Below are 23427 nucleotides of genomic sequence, written 5' to 3'. Positions count from 1 at the left end.
AGAGATAAAAGAGGAGATAAAAGAATTGGTCCAAAGTCTGTGTTTGGATCGTGATGATGTGCTCATTAACCGGATGAGGGATTCGCAGGTGATGGAGGAGAAGCGAAGAGGAAGAGGACCCGGTGTAAGTGGTGACCAATATGGTCGTGCGTATGATGCGCCAGGTGATTTAAGAAGATTGGGGGTCGAGATGGACCCGGGTGTTCGTGAAAGGCCGTTGGTGAGGTGTGTGACAGGTCTGGTGTGCGAAAAAGGAGGTGTGCAAGAAAGTCCGACTCTGGGGTGTGTGAGGAAAAAGTGCGTGCCAAGGAGTAGTGAGGGTGCTGGCGAGAATGAGTCGGTCGTAGCGTGTGTGCGAGGGAGCACATGGAAGCGCGGTGTGGTGAGTGTTACAGAGGGTGTAACGGAAGAGGTTGTGCGAGAAAGGTGTGTGACGGACAGGTGCATGAGGAAAGAGTGCGCTGTCAGAAGTAAGGAAGAGTGTCCACCTGTGGTGAGTGTTACAGAGGGTGTAACGGGAGAGTGTGCGCGAGCAAGGTGTGTAACGGACAGGTGCATGGGGAAAGAGTGCGCTGTCAAGAGTAAGGGTGAGTGCGCTGTCAGGAATGGAGGTGAAAGTAGTGAGAGTGACATGGAGCGTGAGTTAGTTGTGACAGGTGAGCGAGGATGTACACCTGGGATGAAAGGATGCACACCTGGAATGGTAGAGCGTGAGTGGGAATGCACGCTGGAGTTGGTGGTGAGGCACGTGGTTGGGTGTGCGAATGAGGGCACACCTGTGATTGTCACAGAGGAGGTGACCGAGGAGGGGGCTCGAAGACGTGTTTTGGTGAGGTGTGCTACGAACGAATGTGTGCCAAAATGTTCGGTGGTCAGGTGTGTGACCAAGGCTGTGAGTGGAATGAGTGTACCTGGGTGTGTAAGGAAAGGTACGAGGAGCATGGGCACGGCTGGATGTGTGAGCAAGGAACGGGCTGCGGGGTGTAAGCGTCCAGGTGAAGCATCGACGTTACACGGGTTAGAGGTTAGAGCGACTTTTAGCCGAAGCGGGCCCTCGGTGCGTGCCGGGCCTCGCTTTGAACGGCCGCGTCCAGGCTCCACTAGGCGGAGCTGGCAGCCCGATAGAAAGGGTCGTCATGGCGACCACTTTTTGGTGAGACGTGCCGGCAGGTCGAGATCGGGGCATTGGATGGCTCCACGCCGAGGTGATGCGTGGGATCTCGGCCCGGGTAAGCCCCCGTCCCTGCACCGAATGCGGGACGCATCCAGCCGCTGGCACAAAACAACCAGCACCCATTGCTTGGCTTTACGAAGCCGGGCTTTGGACAGGGATTGGCGCACCGAGAGGTATTAGTGAGTCGACTGGGTGATGAGGTTAGTGTTTTGGACCCAAAATTGGAGAAAAACAAAATTTGACGATTGGCAAGGGATTGGCAGTAGTGATTGGCAGATGATGGGTAGTGATTGGCCAAATTTTTGATTTGTTGAAATTTGATGTGCAAAATTGGTAGTGAGAGACCCCCGATGTGGTGGGATGGCAAATCCACCATCCTTCCCATAGTGGGGCAAAGGAGCACTAGATTATGGGGTGTATGGCAGTGAAAACTAGCCCGGGTGGGTTAGGATATTGTGTGTAGGGATCTAGAGAAGATGACCTTAGGTAACGTTAAGGTTAGTTAGTGACTGATACCTGTAGTGGGGACGCAGGTAGATTAGTGTGGATTATAATGACGAGGGAGCGCAATAGTTAAAGGGACGACTGGGAAGCGCAAGTTTCAGAAGGGAGTAGTTAGCTGAGATGATGCTGTGTGTGTGAGGATTGAACAAGTGTGATTGCACAGGTGTGCAACTGGACAGGTGTGTGGAGCAGTGTATGAGTAGTGAGTGTTGTGGATCAGCGCGAATGCGCTTGGGGAGAGAAGGGTGCAGGTGGCACCAGGTGTGAGAGCACAGGTGTGCAGGTACAGGTGTGTGGAGAGAGTTGGAGTAAGTGGTACGGAGTGGTGTGCATGGTGCGAAGGAGTGGATGGGGGAAGAGTGGACCCCTTTCACGAGTACCCGGGGCGGGTAGTGTAAGTGTTAGGTAGAGGGTGCAGGTAAATTGTGGTTGGATATTGGCATTTGTGGTGCGGTTGCAGAATGGTATTGTGAATGGGTGCATTAGTGTTGTGGAAATGGCTGGGCGTGTAGCCTGTTAGTGTGTGTAGTTGGTTGAGCACTCCACCACTGTGAGGATGTCGGCCAGGTGAGGCCGCAGGTGGGCTCTGGGAGCCGGTAGAGTTGTGGATGGGGCCCGAGGATCCGGAGGACGGACCCGGGTAGCCCAGTGCCAGAGAGGGCACCGAGTGGGGAGAGTGCCAGAGGGCCTTCCCCAGGTAGTTAGGTTAGGGTAAGGAGCAGGTAAGCTCGGAGGCAACTGCAGTGGTGGAGGTGTGCAGGTGGGTAGACCCACTGGGAGAGGTACACGTCGCAGCCCAGAAATTGTACGAGGGCACCGGGAGATGAATCGGGGGAGTGAGACCCCAAATTGAAGAGCACCACAGTTTGGCCAATGGGAATTGGATTTTAGAACCCATAGTGTAAGAGGGCCAATGGTTTGGCCGGAGAAAGCCCCCGGGTAGTGTAAAGTTGTTAAAGTCATTTAGGAGATAGTTAGGATTGATGAACCTGTCGCACCATACGCAGCCACTTACCTGTGGTGATGATGATGACTCCACACCTGTGTTTTCTTTGTGTGTGTTGCAGAAATGAGAATTGCTGTTGGATTTGTGAGACGCATCACGACGTGGATGAGACATTGGGGTGATTCCATCTCTCCCTCCCTAGGAGGGACTGATGATGAATTGGTAATGGCAAATTATGATGTTGAGTTGGAGATGGCAAATTTTGATGAGAGTTGAAAATGGCAAATTTGATTGGTTAGGAGGGAGAGAAGACGAATTTGGTTTATGGGAGGAACGGGGAAGACAGTAGGGATGTTTGTTGATTTGTAAAGTAGATGTTTATGGGTAGTGTTGTGTTTTGTGGATACAGTAAGGGGTAAGGGAGGGGCCATGTAGGTTACCTGGTGGGGGGGGGGGCGTACGATAGGAACGTACCTGTCTCACCTGGTTCCCATGTGCCCCCAGTGTGCATCACCTTACATTGCGTGCACTTTTGCGCCCTTACCACCTTACTCACTTGTCTGCTTCTTTTGTCTCCCACCTCCGAGGATCTGGCTTTGGGGTAGAGAGAGAGGAGAGAGAGGTGCTGGCTGCGCAGTTGTGGGCCTGCACTTTCGCTGTTTGCTGCCGGGATCGATACACCATATGGACCGCAATGTTTGTGGCCACCCACAATGGACCGCAGTTCGTTTGCGGCCAAGCACCACCCGGGGATGGACCTATGGATCAACGTGGCACCTATGCCATACAGGTGAACCACTGATAGTTAACACCACCAAGTGCACCACAAGAAGAGCAAGAGACACCTGCAGGGTTAGGGGTTGTCGAATTTATTTTTATTCCAATGAACAATGGTGACTGCACCGATTGGTGGTGGGGTGGTGCTGTTGATGCTCGGGAAGGGTGCTCTGCACGTTATTAAAGGCCGTCGGCCACAGAGCACTCGTGGGTTGGTGTATCTATGTTGGCAAGCGCGCTCTCTCTCTATGCATAACATCTGCATGTGTTCCTCCAAAAACAGGTCCTGGATCGTAGTGTAAATAGCAGCGTAGTCTTGTAAATAATGCTCCCTACCGGCTGTATGTTTAGTTTGAGAATTCTTTCCGGATTCGGTTATCCTGTGGGTGTGTTTCTGTGAGGAGAAGGGTGCAACGTCGCAGGGGGACATATTTACTCATTTGTGAATATCTGTAAAACTGTCGCACTCAGGGTAGAGTTAATAGTAGAGGGAACTACATTGCGTGCCACACTAAAGTAGGTAAAAATTTATCGGGTCGGGACGCCCCGAGGGTAGAGAAGGGTGCAATGTTGCGAATATGGAATTTGGCCTCCATATCCGCTTGTAAATATTCCCCTATTTTCTCCAATACTCCCCAACTTTCCCCGATCCCCCATTCCCTAGTCCCATTGCATGTAAATAACAATCAGTAGAGCCGACCTTCCCCTTATTCCCCCATTAAATGTCGTGCCCAGGTCCACCGCACCACACGTAGACAACTTTCGGACATCTTCCTAGTTATTCTTATTCTATGTCAGTTAAGGCCTCGTCTCCATTAATTATGACTCTTCGTTGCACCAGAATGTGATTATATGGCATCAGTAGTGAGTTTAGGACCTTTCCCATACCTCCTTCCATCTTCTTCCCCAACAATTACAACAACAACAGAGGAGATGGCGGCGGAGCGGGGGAGGATGCGTCCTCACACCGGCTCGATTAGCTCCAGACCATGCGCTCCACGGGGTTACCACGAAGGGGCTCCTTGTCAGCTCCTCGTCAAGGGCGGAGCCTGGTAAACCCCCCGCACGCACCCAATGAGAAGCAACGTGCCGATTCCACGAGGCGGAGCTAACGAGCCGAGGGCGTGTCACTCCCCGCCGGATATACGCGGCCACGCGCCGGATGTGACGAGAGATGCGCACCCAGCTTGGAGAAGGAAAGCCACCTGCGAGCGCTGAGTCAGATGCGCCCCCAGCTTGAGCAGACAAGACGCCATCCGAGCGCTGCGACCTCCCCGCATCTCTGGACCGGACCGAGTCGATTCTGACCTTTGAGCCCAGGTGCACCTGGAGCCATCGCTACCCGCCTGTCCTTTCCATCAATCCCCGTGTGAGTCAGCTTTGTCCCGTTTATCTGTCGTCTGTTGGGAATAATATAAGATTGTGTCTAAGTGCTTGTCTTTCTATGCTGTCCCTCTTGTAGTTGTAATCTAACCTTCCGCCTTAATATAACCTCCTCCGGAGGTCTTGAGAACTGAACCCCTGGTGTCGTATTGTGTTATTGTAATCCAGCCGGGTGTCTTCTTTTTCTTATTGAGCCAGCATCGCGCGACTTCGTCAACGTCGAGTATAGTCGGGTAATTTGTGCGGACACGACGGCCATTCCGCTCGGCCCACTTTAACATCAAAGTCGTGTCTGTAACAATATATATATATTAGACACAGGGCCATAGGGTGGATATCTATTATTTTTTTTGATTTCATGACCTGAACCTAGGGATTTGGCAAGAAGGGTGTGGGATGAAGCCTTATGACCTCCAAAACATCTTGTTTTTTTTCACAAGCGATATCGTGGTACGTTACCGAGAACCGCTGCCCCAAAACACCAGTATACACCAATTGTATGTTACATTTGAAATACCCATTTACACAGTAAAAAAACAACACAAACTATATGATGTCATGTTCACATTGGTCTTGGCAGCAATATTTATTAATTCAGACCCCCAAAAGTAGTAAAAATGTTGTTTTAACGACTTGGTAAAATAACATGCTGTTGATGCATTTATCAGAAAGTCATGTTTTTGGACCTTAAAACCTGCATAATGTTAAATTTTTGTACAATATTTGTGATTGGTGTTGCTACTACGATCCATGGTGGTTTACCAATGCTATTTTGAAACTGTTAATAGGTCCAATAAGTGTGTAAGGGGTGATATTTTAACCCATCAAAGACAATTACGCGGCGTACAAGCGAACCAGTGCGCATTGACGTCATGATAAACTCGAGATGGGCTAGAGAAGCTCCACCGTCTCAATGTATGAACTCCAGAAGCGAAATGTTGGTTTGGTGTCACTTGCTTCTAAGAATTTGTCAAAGGAGGTTTTGAAGTCTTTGAACTTGTCACTGTTGAGAATGACATGGTAGTTTGGATGTGGGAAAGCTTCAGCTAAGTTTGACAAAAGTTCCTTCACTCTACCCGCTTCATGTTCTGGAATAGATTCAAAATATGCATCCAGGAGCATCTGCTGCATCGCGTCTGACATCAGCTTATGGGCTCGAACTGCCCTGTTGTAATGCTTGCCGCTGAACACTCCATTCACAGACCCCACTGCAACAATCTCTGACTCAACCAGGATGTCTTGGAGACCACCATCTCGAAATCTCTTTCCAATACAGCCATGAAAGGACATTGCAGTGTGGAATGCCCCAAGTCGAATTACCAGTCTCTTCATGAACTGTGCATTCTTCCATCTAATGAGCTGTGCCTTGCAATAGATGGCTTGGTCAACGACAATGACGACTGCTTCCAACTGTAACTTGTCGGCGATCTGAACACTTCTCTGCAGTATTGTTAGTACCGTATTCATTTCAGTCGGAGTGGCATCAATGACAGGGAGATACCCTATCACGCTCTTTGGTGGAACTTCAACACAAGACAGTAGTTGGTTGAATCCTGTCCAAGATGGCAGAGTCCCGTCAATGTTGTACTTGGTGATGTGGTATGCTAGGTCTATCGTCTTAGGGTGCTGGAGTAATGGGAAGTACGTTGCTCGATCCATTGGAACGCTGGTTGCGAATGTAGCGGGTCCTTCGTTTTTCCCTCCATAATATATGGCAAGGTTCACTGCAGGTGGCTGCATCGATCTCTCCCGCGTCCTCTTAACTGTAGTGACTGGTGCTGGTTGTACTACTTCATGGGATTGACTTGGTCGCTGTATTATAATCCCATTGGTATTGTGCGTTGTTCCACGCCCAGACAATGTCTCCTCCCCGAAGTCATTATTGTCCCATACGAGTGTGACATGCTTGCCCGCCTAAATGATTGATGGAAGAGCATCCTCTCCACGATGTAGTTCTTGGTTAGCCAGTGCAGTGTCATGATTTAAGACGACAGAGTTTGAGACGCAGTAACCAAACCCGTTCAGTAGGCTGATTAATTGGGCTGAACCTGAGAGATGACGTACTGTCATTGCAAGTGACAAATGTTTGGGCATCTGTTTCCTTCCCTTTGATTGGAGGTATATGATGTCCTGTGCAATTGTGAGAATTCTTCTATGTATTGTAGATTCCATCTTTACAAACTCATCAGAATCAGGTTCGTCTGACACTCCCACCATCCATGCAATAAAGTTATAGAGACAGGCAGGTACAATTGCTTCTGCAGCATTTGTTGTCAGGTGCTCAGAGGTTGGGGGCCATGGCATATTTGGCTTGATCTCATCTATTGCATTTCTCAATTGTAGCGCAGTGAAGTAGTGTTCTCTAAGGTTATTCTCAGTATACCCAGGTTGCTTTGGTGGGGTTGGTTCAGAGTCGGATGTTTGTTCTGTCTCTGTTGTGTCATCACCTGAACCATGCATGGTTTCTTGCAACACTTTCTTTTCTTCAAGCAGCACTTCAGTGGAGATGTCATTAACATACACAAGGTGTCCTTGGCAGCGCATATATGGGGTTAGAAAGCATAGTTGTGGAAATGTTTTCATCAGTCTTATCTTGAGAAAGCCACTTTTGTAGTTTGATTCTATTCCGTGTGTTGCTTTGATTTGTTTCATGAACATGTCATTAAGTCGTTTCAGTCTGTAGATTTCCTTGTTGTCTATTATAAGATCCTTGACTGTTGCACAAAATAATGTGTATGCTTCTGAGTAGTTGGAGTCTCCTTGTTGCTCTGCATTAGGTGTTGTTGCTAGCTTGCCTAAATACCGGGTATACTCCTTGTAGCAGCGACCATGGTATTTTACCTCTATCGCAACACAATCGCGGTCTTGAATTTGAAGCAGCAGGTTTGTATTGTTGTTGTCTTTAGCAGCTTGCTGCAGTCTTGGTGCCTCAATTGTTGAGCACCTTGTTAGAGGCTCTTTTCTTCGGCCCCTTTTGCCTGTATTGATTGTTCTCTCTTTCTGACAAAGGATGCATATATTAGGCAACACATATTGGGATCTGGCTGAACATTTGGGCTTGCCTAAGCTGGAGCGTAGAGCACGTTTCTTGACTGGTTGTGGGCCTTTATGCACCTTGTCAATGTTGACGTTGATGTCATTGCATGTTGAAGCTGCAATAAATACACATAAAAGAAAACAATTAAAATTATGTGAGTTTAAAATGTCTCGACCTCAAGTCATGGTTAGCCCGACTAGATTCCCTCCCCCCCCCCCCCCCCCCTTCCTCAGACTTCCTTTTAAAAATTTATTTGTTTCACCTCGGCCCTACCTCCTTGCATAAATATTGGACAGTTCCTTCAATTCAAAATCGTTCGACTACACACAAAATCATTTTACATATACCTCACAAAAAAAAAAATCAAACTAAGTTTTGAAGCATTGTCATGATTTATTATTCAAGTTATTCAACCTACCAGTATTGGCTGCATTTTCTTCTCTCTTTTTCATGCTGCTTTGCACCCTGCTCACTCGTTGTTTATCGGTAAATCGTGAATAACACACTTGATGAAACGCTGCATCATGCGGTATAGCTATAGCAGGTATTGTTACCATACTGTTGCCACGTTCGCCGAATTCGTCAGCGTGGTTCTTCACAAAATTTCTCGCAATTTCAGCTTGATCACCTTCTAAATTCTGCCACGTAAGAACAAATTGCATATATCGCGGCCATGTTATATCACTAAAAGGTATTAAACTTGATCTTTTGGCCGGAGAAATGCACATATAACAGCGTTTCTCGCTCCCACCCTCGTCACCGTCGCTGCTACTGGAGGCCGCCATTTTGTTTACTCGCAGCCGGAAGCCCAGACATCGTTCGTAGCGCGAATAAGCGCGATCCTCATTGGTCAATACATCGAAATGCGTTCGAGGCTAAACGGAGATTTTGGAAATAAAATTATACATTTCAACATTATATTACAGACTAACGTACCAGAATCTGACTTGTGAAAAGTCATGAACATTATTTCTTAATTTTTTCTATATTATCATGCGAATTTGATGCCCACCCGATTTTCAGGTCACGAAATGAAATGAAAAATTGGAAACCTGGCAGTCTATATATATATATATATATATATATATATATATATATATACACAGTATATATATATATATAAATATATATATATATATATATATATATATATATATATATTGTGGATATATATATATATATATATATATATATATATATATAATATATATATATATATATATATATATATATATATATATATATATACACAGTATATATATATATATAAATATATATATATATATATATATATATATATATATATATATATATATATTGTGGATATATATATATATATATATATATATATATATATATATATATATATATATATATATATATATATATATATATATATATTACATTAGACATAGGTGATTCTGTCTGTCTGTCTGTCCGGGAGTGTGGCTTACTCCGTTTAGAGAGTAGCTCCACCCATTCTTGGAGCGGCTTCATAAACAAATATCCACCATTTTATTTACTCGCATAGCTTTGAGGCCTGTTTAGTTAGGCCCGTGCTGTCATGCTCTTTTTATTTCAACTCTTATTCGATATATCATTTCATTTTTAACAGTCGCTAACATAGTTTTAGACTCGGTGGAAAAAAAACGGGAAGAAAATCTCATGAAAGTTTCCGTTTATAGAATGAAATGAATTCTCAAAGGCCTGTAAAATACAGCCCATTCATTGAGTCACCCTCACGATTTTATCTCGAATTCACCATCTGATTTCATTTTTATCGATGGTTTTTTGACTCGGTGTCAGAAATAATTGAGCACTTTCACGCACACACGGGAAAATGCAGATATATTTTAAAAAATCACTCCATGTTGTATCATACACCGCCTAAAATAACAGAAGGGAGAAATGTCGACATATATGAAAAATTCGCTTTTTCTTTTCCGTTAAGATATATTACTTTTACGTTTGATGACAGTCGTCACAAAAACGTCAACAATGATGCCGACAAATATTTCTTCGTTCTAATTTCATTCATCATTATTATCCGGAAGTAAAATATGTTTCAGGAAATTACCGAGATATTTCTTCGTTTTTTTTATTAGTTACATGCACATACACATTAAATAGGTTTATTTGAAATCTTTAATGACTCAAGCAGAATCGACGTCGGACGATGTATCATACACCGCCCAAATAGCTCAAAATGTCGACATTTATGAAAAATTCGTTTTTTCTTTTCTGTTAAGATGTATTACTTTTCCGTTTGATGAGAGTCGTCACAAAAACGTGAACAATGTTGCCGACATATATTTCTTCGTTCTTATTTCATTCAACATTATTATCCGGAAGTAAAGGTTCACGTGTTCATTTCACAATTTCACGTGTGCAAAAACAAACTCCATTTCACGTATGCATGGACGTGTCATTCACATATGTAAAATAAATAAATTAACAGACGGGAAATTGCTGAAAGATATTTCGGAGCGATTATTACTCCGCCCAAAGGAAAATTTTCACCGAAAAACCGAGGGTTTTCACCGAAAAACCGAGGGATTTCACCGAGTTTCAGGAAATTACCGAGCGATATTTCTTCGTTTATATTTTATTAGTTATGTTCACGTACACTATAAAACATGTATATTCATGTCGGATGTGGGATATATACTTGTGCATGTGGGACGTGTGTGTGTGTGTGTGTGTGTGTGTGTGTGTGTGTGTGTGTGTGTGTGTGTGTGTGTGTGTGTGTGTGTGTGTCTCTCTATATACATATATATATTGTTGTGGATATGAGAATTGTGTTTTTTTATTGTGGTAAAATATCACCCTCCTTCCTCCATTTGGTGTATAAAGGTCAAAGGTCATGCCTGTAGTTATTCCATATACAATCACGTAGCAAATCATAGATTTCCTCCTTGTTCAGTAGTTATCTCCTTATTATGTGTATTTTGGATTTTTGGAAACAGATTTGTATTTGTAGACAGATTTGTTCAGATTTGTATTTGGAGACACCATCTCCGTGGTAGATGGCCGATGGCTCCCAAAGGGAGCTCATCCGCCCTTTGTCAGGTGTTATTTTTACTCCTGGCAGGATATCACAGTCACCCTGCCCCCCGAGTTAAGCTAGTTTGGGGTGACGGTTTAGTCGCCAACAACCCAACCATGTGGCAGGCAGCAGTGGGTTACATGTTGCCACTGGCAGTCCCACATTAAGGCTGTGTCTTCCATTAATTGACACTCCATTGCACCGAATTCAAACAAGGTAGATACCCTTCACATTCCCCTTTCGTCAATTGCCAACTGCATTGGGTGGTTTGCTGCATTCCACTGCTGCTGTGGGGTTGTGGTTTATCGCTGCAAGACTCCATTAGCCACGATGTCATCTCGGAGCAGAAGGTGGGAGGAGTTGGCCCAGCGCCGGGAACAAGGCGTGGCCTTGCCAACGCCTCCTCTAAGGGCAGGATCGGTGAGCCCTCGCGACCAATCAGGGCCGAGGCGAGCTCACCGATGGGCGTGTCCTAGAGGCCGGCGGCTTGATCGCCCGAGGCGTTATAAAAAGCGCGCGCGGAAGCCTTTCAAAAGAGTCCTGAGAGTTGCGTCAGAGAAACGGCAGAGCAGAGAGAGAGAACCCGTCACGCCAGACCCTCCACCAGCAGCTTTGACTCCACCAAGTAGCGTTGGCCCCACCAGGCAGCTTCGACCCGTTACCCCACGGGAACCAGGATCGGTGGCATCGGTGGCCGTCGAGGTCCAGCCCGACGTCCCGTGCGGGATCAAGCCCGAAACATCTGCCCCAGCTGAACCTTCCTCTCTCCTTCCAGTCCTTCATTCCTGCCATTCTATCCTTCTGTGTACGTGAGTTTGTTCTGTGTGTCTTGTCCTGGGGTATAAGTTAAGCCTGTTTAGTTAAGTTAAATTGCACTGTGTCCTTCTGGTCCGTCCCTCTTTCTGCATTATTTTATTTTCCTTCCTTCTTCCTTGGTTTCTTTCATTGTGTAAATAGTAGTAATAAATTGTATTTGTATTTCCAACCTTTTGGTCTTCTTCTTCTTCACATCCTTCGTCTTTGTCTTTTCCCAATTGAATACCTGTGGCACGATTTGGCCAACGTTTAGGATCGGGTTTAGTACTGTTAATGGCTCGAACTTCGGGTTGCTAAAACCGCTTGGCAACTAGTCCATCTAAAACCGGGGTTCAAGCGGTACTTGTCTCCCTGTTCTGCGGAGGGACGGATAAAGGTATTCGGGATAAACCCTGGACCCATAACCCTGATCCGTTCCATCCCGCGGGAGGGCGTTACAAGTACCAGGACCGGGGAGACGGCCAGCTTAAAAGGACAAGGGGCTAATCACCCCTTGCTAACGGGAGAGCCGTCCCCCATATCCGTAACAATTGGTGTCAGGAGTGGGATTCGGATCTGAAGCGCTTAGCGCGCTCAAATTACGAGTGGCCCAAAATTTTGTTTTATAAAATCTTAAATTTGAAAATCGTGCCATGGATGGTCAAGGCGACGGGATGCCGGTGGGGGAATTAGAGGGTGTAGAGTCGACCCAGGACCTCGGGGAAATGTATGTGGGAGAAATGGAGGAGGAGAACAATGAGGAGGTGGTTGAGGAGGTATCACTATCAGGCGCACAAAATGGCGGCTCGCACATGGCTGCGGCAGCCGCGCCCGCTGCACCAATGGGGGTGGTCCAAATGCAAGCCTTCATGGCCCAATTCATGGTGGAAATACAGAAAGAGAATGACGGTATGGACAGGATGGGAGAGCAAATGGGACAAATGATGGAAAGAAATATTAAGCAATTGGGTGAGCGAATGAGGGACGAAGCGAGGGGTACTAGTGAGCAATTAAGAGAGGGTTAGACAAAAAAATTGAGGGGCTAGAAGCTAAATTTGAGGGGCTCGGAAGCAAATTGGAGGGACTCGGAGGCAAAGTTGAGGGACTCGGAAGCAAATTGGAGGGACTCGGAGGCAAATTTGAGGGGCTCGGAAGTAAATTTGAGGGGCTCGGAAGCAAATTTGAGGGATTCGGAAGCGGATTAGGGGACAAACTGGGGGGCATGGTTGGCCAAGCCAAATAAATTAATGAGGGGTTGGAGAGGGACAGAGACCGCAGGTTGGGAGAGCAGGTCCCACGGGTGCACGAGGAGGTAAAGCGGGTCAAGGAGCACTGGTTGGGCGAAGTGGAAAAAAGCACGGGTAATATGACGGGTATAGAGATCGCGACCCGGGGTATGGGGAAGCCGGCGACCGCTGAGGTACAAGTGGGAATTTTAATAAAGCCAGCGGTCGTTGAGGTGAATAATGAAAGAGCAATAGTTATGGTTGAAATTGAAAAGACGACGGAGGTAGCCCGGGAATTGAAGGGAGAGATGGATATTGCTCAAAGTCTGAATACACATCCTGATGCCGTACTTGCTAATCCTTGTAAAGATTTGCAGGTGCGCGTGGAGAAATGGATCCCCCAGGTGAGTCGTGCTGTATGTTGTGCGGGTAGATTTTGTAGAAAAGTGTTCGGCGCGAAGAGAATTGTCGCGCGATTGGGATCGATATGGCACCCGGGCGTTGGAGAAGGGTCCCGTGTGAGTGGAAATGGCACGCGTGTGAGGAAAAAGTGTGCGTCAAAGAGTGAGCGTGTTATAAAGTATGGGAGTGATACCGAGTGCGAGCGGGAATGCATGTCGGGGTGTACGGGGTGTGACACAGGGAGTGAGAGCGATACGGAGTGTACGTGCGAGGGTGAGAGTGACACGGAGAGTGAGTTGGTGGTGGAGCGGGTGCGAGAATGCACACCCGGAATGGACGGCGAGAGTGTGCGAGGGAGCACACCTGAGTTGGTTGTGGCGCGTGTGCGGCAGGGCACATCGGAGCGCATGAGTGGGTGGATGCAAGAGTGCACGCCCATGGTGAGTGTTACGGAGGACGTAACGGAGGAGAGGTGTGGACCAAAGTGTGCGAACGGCGAGTGTGCGCAAGAGGGGTGCGCGAGAGGTGTGGTGTGTAACAAGGAGTGCGGTGGTGGAATGGACGGAGCGTGTGGAATGTACGGACGGCGTTGGAATGCCGGGCTTTGTGAGTGTGAAAAGGGTCGCGTGTGCGTGTGGGTATGCGAGTGAAGCATCGACGTTGCATGGGGTAGCGTTTAGGGTGACGGATAGCCAACGCGGGCGCTCGGTGCGCGGCGCGCTTTGTTGGATGCGAAGCTTTGCGCGGATCGTGCTTTGTTGGATGCCAAGCTTCACGCGGATCGATGCTGCTTCGCCCCGCTACGGAGCGTCGCGCACGATTCGGGTCGGGCCCCGCACTGAATGGTCGGAGCCGCGTTAGAGCGGTGATCGGCGCGATTCCGGGGGAAGGGAGCCGGGTCGGACCTACGCCCCCTAGCGGGGACGGGGTTCCGACCAGGCGAGCCTCGGTCGTCGGGCTGGAGACCGCAAGGTTCCGAGCCGCGATGATGCATGGAACCTCGGCCCGAGCATGCCTCCTCCCCAGAATCGTGAATGCCGGACGGATCCAACTGCAGGCGACCAAACCACCCGAATTCATTGCTCGGCTTTACGAAGCCGGGCTTTGAGGATGTAAAGACGCACCGAGGCTCAAGTTAATGGACATGTTGGTAGGGATAGGGAATTTGTGATTGGCAAAAATTTGATGATTGGCAAAATATTGGTAGAAGGATTGGCAGTGATTGGAAAAATTTTGATTGGTTGGAATTTTGAGAGCAAAATTGGTAGTGAGAGATACCCGTTGTGGTGGGATGGCAACTCTGCCATCTCTCACAACGGGGCAAAGGAGCAATAGTTTTATGGGGTTTATGGCAGTGTAAGCTCGCCGAGGGAGGGTTTGGATAATGTGTAGGGACCTAGAAATGACCATAGGTAACGGTAAGGTTAGGTAGCAACATTGGACAGGTAGTCGGGGACATAGAGAGGGTAGTTGGATGATAATAACGAGGGAGCGCAATAATGTAAGGGGCGACGGGGAAGCGCGAGTTTTAGCAGGGCACCAGGTAGATCAGATGATGCCGCGTATGTGTGAGTATTGATATCGAGCAAATGAGGAATTGCTAGGCAATGCTCGGGAGAGATGTGTGTGTGAGCGTGGGAAAATCTGGGTGCCTGAGGCAATGGTTTTGAGGATCGAAAGTGTATTGAGCGTGGAAGTGTATGGAGCAGTGTATGAGTAATGGTGATGTGTGTTGTGTTGACTGAATGGTCCTGGGGGAAGGAGGGTGCAGAAAGCACCAGGAGTGATTGCACAGGTGTGCAACTACAGGTGTATGGAGAATGGTTGTGTGGAATACATGGAGTATAGAATATATGGAGTGTGGAATGGATGGTTGTGGAGTGAGTATGGTGGAAACGGTGGAGTGGAGTGGATGGTGCGAAGGTGTGTATGGGGAGGATGGACCCCATCACGAATACCCGGGGAGGGTAGTGTAAGAGTTAGGTAGAGGGAGTAGGTAAATTGTGGTTGGATATTGGCATCTGTGGTGCGTGTGGAAGAATGGTGCTTGGATGGGTGCATTAGTGTCGTGGAAATGGCTGGGCGTGTAGCCTGTTAGTGTGTGTAGTTGGTTGAGCACTCCGCCACTGTTAGGATGTCGGCCAGGTGAGGCCGCAGGTGGGCTCTGGGAGCCAGTAGAGTTGTTGTGGATGGGGCCCGAGGATCCGGAGGACGGACTCGGGTAGCCCAGTGCCAGAGAGGGCACCGAGTGGGGTAAGCGCCAAGGAGGGCCTTCCCCAGTTAGATAGGTTAGGTTAAGGAGCAGGTAAGCTCAGAGGCAACTGCAGTGGTGGAGGTGTGCAGGTGGGTAGACCTGCAGAGAGAGCTACACGACTCAGCCCAGAAATTGTGCAAGGGCACAGGGAGTTGAATCGGGGGAGTGAGACCCAAAATTGATGAAGCACCACAGTTTGGTCAATGGGAATTTGGTTCTTAAAACCGCATAGAGTAAGATGGCCAATGGATTGGCAGGGAAAGACCCCGGGTAGTGTAAAGTGTGTTAAAGTCATTTAGAGGATAGTTAGGATTAAGAATCTCCTCGCACCATCTACATCCACTCACCTGAGGTAACGACGGTGCTCCGCACCATGCCATGGTTTGTTTTTATTATTTTGGTGCAAATGTTTGGAATGTGAGACGCATCATGACGTGGGTGTGACATTGTGCTTTGTTGTTCCATCTCTCCCTCCTTATGAGGATTGATGATGAATTGGGTGATGGCAAATTTTGAATTAGAGGGATTGTGGGGACGAATTTGGTATAAGGGAAATATAGGGGAGACGGGACGGTAGCGACGAATTTGTAAATGTGTAGATTTTTGTACATATGGGGTAAGGGCAAGGGTAGAGTAGGTAACAGGGGGGGTGACGTACGGTAGGGATGAGTTTTCTCACTTCGCTCTCCGTACGCACCTCGTCTTGCATTGCCTTGTTTGATGTGTACCCTTGTGACCTTACCCCTCGCTCACCTGTCTGCTGCCCCCCCCCCTTGTCTCACACCCGAGGACTGTGCGCCACTGGGCGCCGAGGGGAACGTGCGGTAGTCCGCCATTGTGTGCCCGAAACTCCCGCAACCAGCTGTCTGCATCGATGCACCACGTATGGACCACATGTCTGTGGCTGAGCACCACTCATGGACCCTACGGGTTGGGGCATGGCCCCTCTGCTGGAACCAGCCATGATGGCCCGAGATCTTGCTGGCAGACCTGGGTACCATGGCACCTATGCCACACAGGTGAACCACACATAGTCGGCCCTGTGGGCCATAAATAAAAGGAACAATGGACACGGTTGTGCACTTTTATTATGTCCAAATAGGCCGCCAGCAAGAAGAACATGAAGAAAAGACAACTGGAAGAATAACAAATAGCCAGCAGAGGGAGCCGCAGAGCAAGACACCACCAGGGGTTTGTTGGTTTATTTTTATTATGAACTGTGGTGACTGTGCACCGATTGGTGCTTGATGGCGTTTTGGTGCCTTGGTGCATTTTTGGTGCTTTCTGGTGCGTCGATGCAGCACAGGCTGTCTCCCCCCCAAAAGAACAATCACAGGTCCTGGGTTGCGTTTTGTAAATACAAGTAGAGTAACTGTAAATAATGCTCCCCCATCGTTCATGTTGTAGTTTGAAGACAATTCCGCAATTTGGTTAGCTGTGGGCGTGAGTCTGTTAGGCAGGGTGCATTGGAGCAGCGGGACATATTTATTTATGTTTTAAAACTGTCACACTCAGGGTCAGGTTAAATGTAGGGGGAACTACACCTACGTGCCACACTAAAGGTGAAAGTAATAGGCCCGGGACGTGCCTAAGAGGAGGAGGGTGCAGTGTTGTGGATATGAGAATTGTGTTTTGTTATTGTGGTAAAATATCACCCTCCTTCCTCCATTTGGTGTATAAAGGTCAAAGGTCGTGCCCGTAGTTATTCCATATACAATCACGTAGCAAATCATAGATTTCCTCCTTGTTCAGTAGTTATCTCCTTATTATGTGTATTAGATTAAGGATGTGTCTTCCATTAATTGACACTCCATTGCACCGAATTCAAACAAGGTAGATTCCCTTCACATTCCCCTTTCGTCAATTGCCAACTGCATTGGGCGGTTTGCTGCATTCCGCTGCTGCTGTTAGACTAGAGGCAAAATCTGAAAAGGGGCCTAGAAATCACTTTAGGGAGTACGGAATGTTAGGAGCTGGCATCCATGTCAGACTGTTAAAGTGGTTCATAGTGAACATATTTCAAGTGGATGCCCATCAAATTTGGCCTTTTTAAATATTATACAGCCAAAACAAAGTGGCCGCCATTATCGAAAACTCCGAAAACTCCGGATTGTAATAAAATTACACAACTTTGTATTTATACAGGATAACAATGAAATTTGCTGTATTTGGACATATTATAATAATACACACATCTTCCTCAAACGATCTAAGTGATAATTTATCTATTTCTTTCCCTATGGAGAGACAAACATGAAAAAATGCTCTGAAAATCTAAGAAAATTACATCTTGATGCATTATATTGAGCTTGTACAAATGTACGGACATACTTTGATGAAGTTCGTTTGATTTCAAAAAAAAACTGTGTTGGGATAATATTAACATCAGTCTTCGGTGGTGTAGTCCGAGTCATCTTGGGCACTGTTCAAAGGATTCCGACACGTTCCGTCAGCGCAACCACAACCAGCGGTACATCTTAGCTCCTTAAGACGACAACTGCATCTGTGAGATTCGCAATTCTTACACTGGCATTGTGTAAGCTTGAGGTAAACCTCTGGAAATGGTTTATCACTCATCAAATGAGGAAGTATATTTCCAGTTGTACCGTCCTTGTTCCATCCATTTCCCACCGGGGAAGATATATCTGGTTGTGCGATCAGTGAAGAGAGCCAAATTGTACACTGATGGTGTGCTCGCTTGATATGCAGCTTCAGAGAAGATCGGGTTGGTGGCAACTTCTCTGGTTCTTTGTGACCTTTGAGGAACATTTTGAAACGCACGTCATTGATGTTTGTGTTGTTATCATTGTTTGAATACAGTCTGCAGATGAAGCTCTCTACATCTGTCAGTGTTCTTTCAGTAAGTGTGCCGCGTCCGAGCCCGTCCAATAAGGGACAGTTCTTGATGAACGTTTTCCATGCTATTGTTTTGCCAATGCCACAAAATTGACTGACTGTGTTGCAGCCCGAGAGGGCATGGAATGCTGGAAGATTGTGGCGGGGAGCTGGATCAAGGTCTACAGCGTGCACAGCAACAAAGCTCCGTTGCTTCGCTGTTCCCGTTTGCAACCAAAGCTCTCCAGATAAGTCACTGGCAAAGTGAACGAGGAGAACAAGGACGTCTGTGTCCCTGGAACAAATGATCAGACGCTCAAACCCAAGATCTGTCACAGACTTGGCGTGTAACAATATTCTGGTATCAGCTTCATCGTGGTTTGATTTGAGGGAGTTGACGTCCGTTCCACGGGATGACTCAACCGCCGTTCGGTCATGGAATCCGCCAGATGTCACGACTTCACGATTCGGTTGAGTCGACCTTGCTTGACGAATGAGCTCCATGCTCAAAAAGTGTTCCAGGTCTTGCTTGTTTTCTGGGAGGTCAATAAATTGCCTCCAGTTGACGGGTAATGGCACATCCCTGTTGTCCACTTTGCGACGTATTGGCCGGGTTTTCCCGGTCCGTAAAATCCGAGTGGTGTCCTTGATGGTATGTGCTTCATACCTATCAAACACAACGTCAACTCTGGAGCAAGTGTCACTGAAGTGACTGAAGACAGAGGCTACGAACCGGTCTGCGAGTTGTCCAAAATTGTGGGCATTTGCAGGTTTGCCGATTGCTTGAACAAGTGCCTGGCCATCGATGATTACACACGTTTTCAGATTTGCTGTCGGCGGCTCTTTCTCTACAGTTGTTCTTGTCTGAAGGATATTTCCGAGAGCTGCTTTGTTTGTGGATCGCATTGCTCCGGATGTGTCTGCAAGTGATAGAGGAACCGGCGAAAGTTCATGGCTGAGGATTTCCTTCAGGTCCACCTCGCGTCCAGCTTCTTTTGAAACAAGCAAGCGTTGAAAGAGGTTACGGTCTGCTTTGACGAGTTTTTGTTTCAGAGTCGAATTTTTGTTCTGGACCTGATACATGCTTTTCAGCGTCAGGCTTTTCGACTGTCTGAGCTTGTCATGGAATCCCACTTTTTTCATGATGAGACGTAAGCCCACAAATTCTTTCAATTTGTCTTGCCCTTGTGCATGTGCTGTCAGAAGACATTCCGTTATTTGAGGAGAAGCTACATCTCGAGTGGCCAGGCTAACGACAGCTAGATTTTGGTGTTGAAAAATGCCGAATTTCTTCAGTTGGTCGACAATCTTCTGAACATCTTCCTTGTCCCGCTTTAGTCTTGAGGGTCCGGCTTCTTTTACATAAGAAGGGTTGTAGTCTTCATCTGTAGCATGCATGTCCAACATGGCGCTTGTGTCGTCTACTATTCTGCTCCGTTCGTTGAATGTGAGGCACCATTGATCTCTTGCTCCTTCTGATCTCGTTATTCCTACAAGACCACCGGCAACTTTGCCGACTTTGTTGACGTGCTCTAAGGCTTGATCCGTCGATAGCTGATTGAATGTGTTATTGGTTGTCTTGACCACAAAATTTCCATTCATGAACTCCTGGTGAACATCGGGGTGGCTTGTTTCAAGGATCATAATGTCAGCAAGATAAACTGCCCCCCAGCGAGTGTAGTTTGCGTGGTCATACTGAGCAAACCAGAGTAACATTGCAGCAAAGGACGATTTATGTAGGTTCCAATTTCCAGTTCTCTCTGCACGCAGGAACAGCAACAAGATGGAGATCATTTTGATGTACGTCACCCAAAATCTGGTAGTGGGTGGTTGTGTCTCTTGGAAGTCGTCCAACAGTCTTGTTATTCTGGAGTGCTGAACTGCGTCTTTCAGTGCTTTGACTTTGTTGCTGGTCACATCTCGCTCATTGTGTGCTTCCAAAGCTTCTACGACGTGGACTGATAATGTTTGGAGCTCAACTTCTTCTACTTGGTGATCTTTAGCCCATACGATGAATGTCGGCCAGAGTGTTTTCCAAACAGCTTCAAATGTTAGCTTGTGTGCACGAATAGCCCGGTTGTACGATTTGGCCTGCATGTTATTTTGAGCTGTATTCTCTCCAAAAACGGAACTCTCCGCCCACACCTCCGTAAGACCAGAGTCTGCAAAATGATTTCCAATCACACACATGAAATTCTTGACAATGTGGAACCCCCCAAGTCGCAAGAATATCGTTTTGCATTCATTACTGTTTGCCCACTGTATTTCCTTGGCCTTGCAGTACAGCTGCTGGTCCAGAGTAATGACTGTGGACTGGCCAGGATTTATAATGTTGGAAATCCTCAGGCATCGCATCATAACTGTCCACAGCGTGTCGTTCTCGTGGGCCGGGGCGTTGAGGAGCGGCAAATACCCGATTGTGCAGAGCTCGTGTTTGTCTTGTGTTGTAACTTGGTTGAACCCGGTCCACGCTGGCACATCGTCACTGTTAGAGCCATGGATGCGAGAGAGAATCCAGGCCATATCTCGGGCAGAAGCTTCGTCAGACACCTGATCATCTGGGGTAAACATCGTCTCATTCAAGGTGGCTGTGAATTTAGGATCTTCTCGAGAAGATTGGCGAGTGACTTTCTCCAAACGATGAAGTTCGGGAGGGACCTTCAAGGACCTTGACTTTCCAAGAGGAAGTACTTCCTGTTGCTGATGTTGAGGGGTCCCTCTCTGGTAAACAACCATCTGCGTCGCATGAAACGTCCCCATACCATCTAACGTTTCTTCGATAATGTCGATGTTATCAGCAGCGTATTGGCAAAACTTGTTGGATGATATATTTGAAGGGACAGGAGTATTGTTGCAATCTGCGAAGTGTTGCAGATTTTGAACTCCAAGAGTTGTGTCCAGTCTACGTATCTGGTCATAGCTGGGACAGTGTCCTGCGTGATGGATGAGTTCAATCAACGATTTTGAACGTGTTGCCTGATGAATTGCTAGGCCAAGTCCAACGTGTTTTGGTGTGAGCGTTTTGTGCTTCGACACTGCGTAGACTAGGTCTTGACTTATGCTCAAAGCAGTTCGCTTCACAAATTTATCGTCAGCCTGTCCGTCCACTTCCCCAGACAGCAAAATACTGAGGAATAGAAACAAGCTCTCCGGTACAATCTTTTCGGCACTCTCCTTACTAACTGACGTGCAATTATTTAGGCCTGGACGAGAACTGATGTCACCTCTAATGCGTAACGCGCAGTGATGCAAGGTCAACAACTCTTCTGTCTCTGAGCGCGAGAACTGGGTTGGCCTAAGATCATCCATATTTCTCTTTGTCTCCATTTCATCCGAACGCCTTTTCTGTGTCTGAACAGCGATCTTAGATGACAGTGTGGAAAACAACAATTGTGGTTGATGTGGATCGAGTTGAGGTACAAAGTTGATCTGTCCTGGAAGAAGTCGGTGTAGTTTCTCTTTGAGGCGGGATTTATTGTCCCGGTATGGTCCAGCGTCAATGCCGAATTCGCTGAGCAAAGACCTGTACCTTTCCCAAACGTCTAGAAGCGTATAGATTTCACCTCGGGCCAGTCCAGTCGATACTTCAGATGCGACTTTCTCAAAGCAGATATCTCTGGACGTTTGAGTTGTGCTTGTACTAGATTTCGATGCTTTTCTATTGAACTGTACATAACACTTAAGATGATACCTGGCATCAGCAGCCACGAGATCACTTACTCCTGCCAGGCGACACCGCAACACAGGGTCTGTTTGAGCTCCTTGGAGAATTTTGTCAGAAACATCAAAGGTAGCGACCAAATACGTTTGTTTGCAACTTTTCTCTTGGCAGAAAAAGCACAAATCAGTGTCCATAATGGACAGTTTACTGCGTAGAGATGGTCTCGGTGGTGAACTTGTCTCAGGTGCACTGCTTGAGGTGGCAAGAGTGCTTTCATATTTTTTCCTGAGTCGAGTTATTTTGAACGAACTTGTAAACGTCGAATAGCAGTCTTTGTGATTCAGGACTTCAGTCTGTTTTGTGATTTCCTTAAAGTCAATGTTTTGAATTCTTTCAACAGTGTGCCAGTTCTCAGAGTCATTGTACTTCTTGCGCTCTGCAGCGGCTTCACGGACTCTTTGAATTCCGGCGTCTCCGAGGTTTCTCGTTGGTTTCTTTGGGTCTCTGTTTTGACAGAAGATGCAGAGGGTCCAGTCAGTACTTGTGTCAGAACTCCGCTTTTGGCTCTGGCATTTTACCTTGGATTCCATGTTGAAGCTCAACTCAGTTCACCACATCCTGCAAACATCAGAAATTGCATAATATGATAGCCAGTTTCTGCCGGCATTTTTACGTGCCGTCCCATTACTGCCGTAATGTCGAATCCTATAAAAAATTGAAATTTGTGCAGCCCGACTTCACGATAGCCGGACTGCGGGCTGTAGGTATCAAACTTTTCAATCAGCGTTTTCCCGTCGCAAAGATGTCCGTGTTCAAGCCAAAAAAGATCAATGCTGCACCTGTATAGCTGGTGAAAAGCTGAAGTTCATCTCAAACATCGGTCATCGGTCTGAACATCAGGCAACACTGACGCTGAACGGAAGCGGAAACACCGGAAGTGAAGCTGACCTGATAACGAGGCACTTCCGGCCGCGCCCAACATGGTGGATACGAACAGAAAATACGTGAATCTTTCCATAATGAGTTTCAAGTTTGTGAGAGGCTTAACGCCTAATGATTTGGTGAAATTATGTTTTAAACACATATGCTAAAATCACATTATGCTAAAATAATTTATTATATAATAAATGATTTTAACATGTGATTAAAACATAATATCTTTGCATCAATATATTTAGGACAATTCATATATTTATAACAATTCATAGGTATCAATGAGATACAAATGCAACATTTCAGAACCATATTTTTGGTAAAGGTTAACATATTTTTCTTAATAGTCAAATCTGACTATTGTATATAAATATGCACATAACTTTATCAAATATGTATAGTTTGGCATGATATTTGCAGGACATCTTACTGGTATCACTGGAGTAAAATATAC

The 23427-nt window shown here is 46.8% G+C and overlaps 1 protein-coding gene across 4 annotated transcripts in view; it reads left to right on the top strand.

The window, feature by feature from the left end:
- Nucleotides 1–23427, top strand: part of LOC137435086 (uncharacterized) — a 254059-nt gene that overhangs the window by 10173 nt on the left and 220459 nt on the right. Inside the window, exon 1 of one of the 4 annotated variants that reach the window (XM_078784665.1) lies at nt 3083–3414. The exons of 2 other annotated variants lie outside the window; for them this stretch is intronic. In XM_078784665.1, coding sequence (XP_078640791.1) covers nt 3117–3414 — 298 coding nt within the window. In that variant the 5' untranslated portion in view covers nt 3083–3116. Of the gene's footprint in view, nt 1–3082; nt 3415–10785; nt 11673–23427 lie in introns of those variants that run through there. One more of the 4 variants, XM_068128529.2, reaches the window with a different exon arrangement.

This window comes from Myxine glutinosa, chromosome 9 (genome assembly GCF_964187855.1).
Source record: "Myxine glutinosa chromosome 9, kmMyxGlut1.1, whole genome shotgun sequence".
NCBI lineage: Eukaryota > Metazoa > Chordata > Myxini > Myxiniformes > Myxinidae > Myxine > Myxine glutinosa.
This window is presented reverse-complemented; position numbering and strand designations above follow the sequence as displayed.